This window comes from Habropoda laboriosa, unplaced genomic scaffold (genome assembly GCF_001263275.1).
Source record: "Habropoda laboriosa isolate 0110345459 unplaced genomic scaffold, ASM126327v1 scaffold440, whole genome shotgun sequence".
In the NCBI taxonomy this organism is placed as follows: domain Eukaryota; kingdom Metazoa; phylum Arthropoda; class Insecta; order Hymenoptera; family Apidae; genus Habropoda; species Habropoda laboriosa.
In genome coordinates this window covers 573,785-579,018 of record NW_017100710.1, presented here as the reverse complement: position 1 = coordinate 579,018, position 5,234 = coordinate 573,785, and the positions used below count along the sequence as shown (strand labels likewise).

Sequence of the window (5,234 nt, the reverse complement as noted above, 5' to 3'; positions counted from 1 at the left end):
ATAACAATTTTAATTTGTTAATTAAATTTTTATTACGTATTTATTTGTACGATAAAGTTTAAATATCATTTTATCAAATACTACTGAAAGTTTTTTCAATTGATTTTATTATCAATTGATTTGTTTTATATTTAGGCTTTTGTTTCCAATTATTGAAACATCAGGAATATATTAAAATATTGCATCAATATTACACTTAAATGCATATGAATGTAAGTTAGCTGCATAATAATAAATACAAACCCTGTTATCGTTGAACATTGCGTTCCGTATGACTGCATACAGAGCGCCCCACGATGTGTGCTATTCTTAAATGCAACTTCACATCGCAACGTCGTGTCCTAAGCATCACCACCGAGTAGCGATAGTAGCAAAATCAATAGATTGTTGTCTCTGATACGGGCTGAGCATTGGCTATGAAGTGTGTCGGTTGTACCAAAATGTAAACCACGGACTTATCTCACAACCAACCAGCGCGATAGCGGCATCACCCGCGCACCACTCTACTACTTGCGTGGTACACAGGCTGAACACAGAGGCACATTAAGTACAATATTATGTGCAAAACAGAATTGCGCATGTACAATGAGTGAGCCATGTTTTCTTTATTGAACGATCGTTTTTCATCGCACACTCAACACAATTTGTGCACCATGTGCCTCTGAAACAAAGGACAACCAGACTGATTAACATAAATTACAAGATGCCCACACATTATTACTAACGCACTTCCTATATTCCAATCCTTGCTCTCAATTCTTTAACACAAGCACATAACATCTTTTCTTTTTATTTAATGAAATAGATTGCATTAGTACATGCTTAATGAAGCTTACAAAATAATTAAAATGAATAAAAAATCATGTATACTTTTTAAACTATTTGAAAGTTAATATTTGAAACGCAAATTAAATTATAATTTAAAATGTTTAAAAAGTATCTTCCCTAGTTAATGAAATAAATAAAACAAAATCTATTATAACAATTTATATCTCATATAAACATAAATTCTATTTATATTTCTATACAAAATGTATATTTAAATATAACTGAAATTAAAAGAAGTTATGATACATATATCAGCTAACTAATGCCATCTATTTAATACACTAAGCTTATGTAAAGTTTGAGAATGTGCACTAAAATTATTTTTATTCTATGTTAATCTTGCAGTATGACTTTACAACGTTAATAATAATCAAATTCTATAGAATATAACACTGTTGAAAAGTTGTATTTCGTTATTGTTTAACCGTTTTCTTCTTTCTTAATTAGCATGATACGTTATTTAATATCAAGTACTTTTATTTTAAAGATAGTGAGGCATCATCTTCATATAACCAGTCTGTGCTACATCGCCACTTTATCCTACCCCTTTTTGAATAAGTATAAATTTTCGCAAATGCAATTTATCTACAGGTCAATGAATTCTTCAAAATCTAATGTTTTAATAAAAATAAGAAATATGAAACAAACAATTCTACTACTTACCCAATCCACGAGCAGCAACGTCTGTTGCTACAAGAATTGAATCCTTATTCCTCCTAAATTCTAAAATTTAATAACAATATTTTAAAACAATGTACCAAAAATATAACAAAATATAATTTAAAAAAGTCAATAACAAACCTGCAAGAACAAAATCTCTTTCTAACTGTGATTTGTCGCCATGTATGCATACTGCTGGCCAACCATAACGACGAATAGTTCTAGTGATACTCTCCACCTTTTTCTTTGTCTCTACAAAAATTATTGTCTTCCCACCTTCTGGATTAATACTACTAATTTCCTGAAGAAGATTTTCCAATCTAAAACAGAAAAAGACCATTAAAATCTAAACAAAATCTGAAATTAAAAGAACTCATTCTGAATAAAAAAAAGATTCAGTTCTTCTTAGAGGATGTTATATGAAATCACAAAATGTCATATACTACTTTCATCACAAAAAATAAAACAAAAATTCAATACTCTCAAAACTAAATGTTTATAAAGTACAACAAATATCAAAATCATAATACATACTTTGATTGTTTTTCATGTTCTTCACAAACATCAACGATCTGAAGAATATTATGATTGGCTGATAATGTTAATGATCCAATGTTCAATTGTGTATAATTTACAAGATATTCCTCTGCTAGATTTCTAACTTCTTTTGGCCAAGTAGCAGACCACATGAGCACTTGCCTGTCTGGTCTGATTTGTTCAATAATTTTTCGTATTTGTGGTTCGAAACCCATATCTAGCATTCTATCTGCTTCGTCTAATACCAAGTATGTACATCTACGTAAATTAGTTGTACCACGTTCCAGAAAATCAATTAATCGCCCAGGCGTAGCAATGCAGATCTCAACTCCTTGTTCCAAATCACGTGCTTGGCTACCTTTTGGTGCACCACCAAAAATACACGTACTTCTCACATAACCAAAAGCATAGGTGACCTTCTGAATTTGTTGTGCCAATTCTCTAGTTGGTGCTAAAATTAGAGCAATTGGTCCATCACCACGATTTAAAGGTTGTTGACTGCTAATATGTACTATTGCAGGTAAAATGTATCCCAAAGTTTTTCCAGATCCAGTTTGTGCTATTCCAACCATATTGTGACCAGACATAGCAATTGGCCAACCTTGAGCTTGAATAGCAGTTGGTTCACTGAAACCTTGTTTCTTAATACATTGCATTACATGTTCAGGGAAATTTCCTTCCTCAAAATGTTGAATAGGATTAGGAACTTTGTCTCCTTTAAGAGTAATTTGATTTTCTTGTCTAAATATATCTACTTCTTCTGGATGACGTGATTGAACATTTGGATGTGGTATATAGAAATCCTTTTTAAAAGGTTTTAAACTTTCGAAGTTCCAATTTGGTTTTTTCAAAGTACCAATAGTACCATTCATATTATTTTTGCTACGATTCTCAAACCGTCCATTTCGATTGGTATTATTATTTCCATATAGGGTCCCTCGTCCCTTAGTACTTCTATAATTCCCACTGTGGTAGGTTGTAGTGAACATAGAGAAACGGCTCCAGACAAAAATGTGTGGATTCCGAAGGCATATTCTCAAATTACTGTCCCTCCCACAAGCATTCATGCTCCATTCATGTATACAAAATGGAGGCATGCCAAAATGAGAGGTACAATGAATAAAAAAAAAACCGTATTTCCATTAAAACTAAATTTAGTTCTTTATTTTATACTACTCTTTTGTAATAGCTGATACTCTGATACAAACCTAAGCCTGAGGGATCCAATGGCTCCCATTACATGTCGTAACCTTCAATAAATCATAACTTCGTTTTTATAAATAATTATTAAGTTTGATCTAGAACGCTTCCCAATTATACAGATTGAAATATTTGTTTAAATATAAGTCAAATACTGAACATCTGGAATACTTATTTTCATAGGAAGAAACTGTTACATAATATTATATCAATAAATTTTTCCAAGGTCACAACACAGGAAATTTAACGGACGCATTGCAAATATTCACGTAATGGCTGATCTCGAACGATTTTGAAGACGACGAAAGCATGAATACTAAATAAAGTAATGCTTCGAAACTTTTTACTACAATATGAAAAACAAGAAAATTTTACTCACATCGTTGAAATGATGATTGATTTTCGGTTCCTAATTACTGTTTCAAGTAATAGTTTATATGAACTACGACAGCGGCAACGAATTCTAAAACCATAATTATTTGATATTTACCGTTTTTTCGATTTATAAAACATACAGAACAATTATAAAGAAAAATTAATTATTAACTATGATACAACAGCTACGTATTTTAAAAGTACAAATTGCGAATAACGAACGAACGTCCTACTTACACCGCCTCCAGGAACAGAAAGAACGATTCACCACGAACCCGGATGTGAAACATACGTTAGTCGAACGTACGCAGAAGTGGGAATGCGCAAAACCTTCTTAAAACCCCATTTTCGTTTTCTGCGCATGTATTCTAGGGTTGATTTCAATTAACTAAGGGCTACAAACAACGTTACTCAAAATAATGTATTATTTGTTACATTTAAACAACTTTTTAATTGCAATTAAATACATATGTTTTTAAAAAAAATAGTATATTTATTTTAAATATTTACAATATCAAGAGTTTTACTTTCAGCTTTCCAATACCGAATATTAATTCTAGTAGTTCATTAGAAATTATCCTGTATAAGATGTTAATTTGACCGCATTATTATTTATTGAAATCAATTTTAAGTATAAATCTGTAATTAAGATTTATTTGAAATTACTTATATTTTCAGCTGAAGAATGAGGTAATACTATTTAATATAACATAAAAAATATGCAATATAATATTCATATCAAAATCTAAATGATATTCAAAATCCCCCGCTTCTTGTGCATTATAAAAAGAAAGGAGATAATTGTAAATTGAACACTTGTAGCAGCAGTGTCGCAGTTCTCCTTAGTCATAAAGAGTTGTACATCTACTTACTGCTATTCTATGGTGCATGCACAATCAGAATCAGTCAGAAAACGTGTGAGTCTATCGCGATCTTGTATAGGCAGTTGTTTGTGGAGTGCGTGCGTTTGATGGGTTACCATTTATGGTGATTCAAGTAACAAGAAAACATTGGTCAAACTTGTGATGTTCTAATAACAGAACGATAGAAGAACTTCTAATTAAAAAGTAAGGTTTCAAAATTGCTTATCCAGCTTTTTTTCGTGGTATTAATATTCGCTTCTTCGTAAGCAAAGTGATAGCACTTTGTAAATATAAAGATGACGGCATCGTCGTGAATGAATAAGCGGTCTGTTTTATATCGTTGATAATCACAGGTGTCGAATATACCTGTAATATAAATGAAAAACATTCTACAACTTTAAAATTAAGAATTATTTCATTTAAATGATATACAAAATACTACTCAAGTTGGAAATTAAAAGCGTGGGAGATTTTGCATAGCCGCACCTCGATTGCTTTTTCTTCCTTCCTTAAATAATTAATTATGTTTTGTAATTATCGTATTTTCTTTTTTGATTAAAAAATTTTTCCATAAACTAGAAAGTATTTAACATAAATCAGATACTGTAAGCATTTATACGTAGAAACAAGCTATTTAACGTTTTGATACTTATCAAAATTAACTAATTTAATTGTTATTTTGAATTAAATTGTAGGAATGGTGTTAAAATAGGGTAACAGGTTGACTTGAGTCACATATGAGTAGTCTGCCAACTAAAGTTTCTGTTATAT

General features: G+C 30.8%; 2 protein-coding genes across 2 annotated transcripts in view; one reads left to right on the top strand and one right to left on the bottom strand.

The window, feature by feature from the left end:
• Positions 1-1,483: 1,483 nt before the first annotated feature.
• On the bottom strand, positions 1,484-2,982 carry LOC108576985 (ATP-dependent RNA helicase p62-like). The gene is made up of 3 exons (XM_017940062.1): positions 2,023-2,982; positions 1,630-1,808; positions 1,484-1,551 (listed from the first exon to the last, which is right to left on the bottom strand). The coding sequence occupies exons 1-3, from the start codon at positions 2,895-2,897 to the stop codon at positions 1,484-1,486; spliced, it is 1,122 nt and encodes a 373-aa protein (XP_017795551.1). The 5' UTR covers positions 2,898-2,982.
• A 1,562-nt stretch (positions 2,983-4,544) lies between these two features.
• The window catches only part of LOC108576991 (integrin beta-PS), a 4,215-nt gene continuing 3,525 nt past the window's right edge, over positions 4,545-5,234 (top strand). The window contains exon 1 of the mRNA XM_017940068.1: positions 4,545-4,667. The gene's annotated coding sequence lies outside the window, so the exon portion shown is untranslated. The remainder of the gene's footprint in view (positions 4,668-5,234) is intronic.

Excerpts from the sequence above, each read along its gene's own strand:
- LOC108576985 (XM_017940062.1), bottom strand. The coding sequence starts at position 2,897 with ATGAATGGTACTATTGGTACTTTGAAAAAACCAAATTGGAACTTCGAA. Across the intron at positions 1,809-2,022 it reads GAACATGAAAAACAATCAAA|ATTGGAAAATCTTCTTCAGG; the intron begins GTATGTATTATG and ends TTTCTGTTTTAG. Across the intron at positions 1,552-1,629 it reads AAGAGATTTTGTTCTTGCAG|AATTTAGGAGGAATAAGGAT; the intron begins GTTTGTTATTGA and ends ATTAAATTTTAG.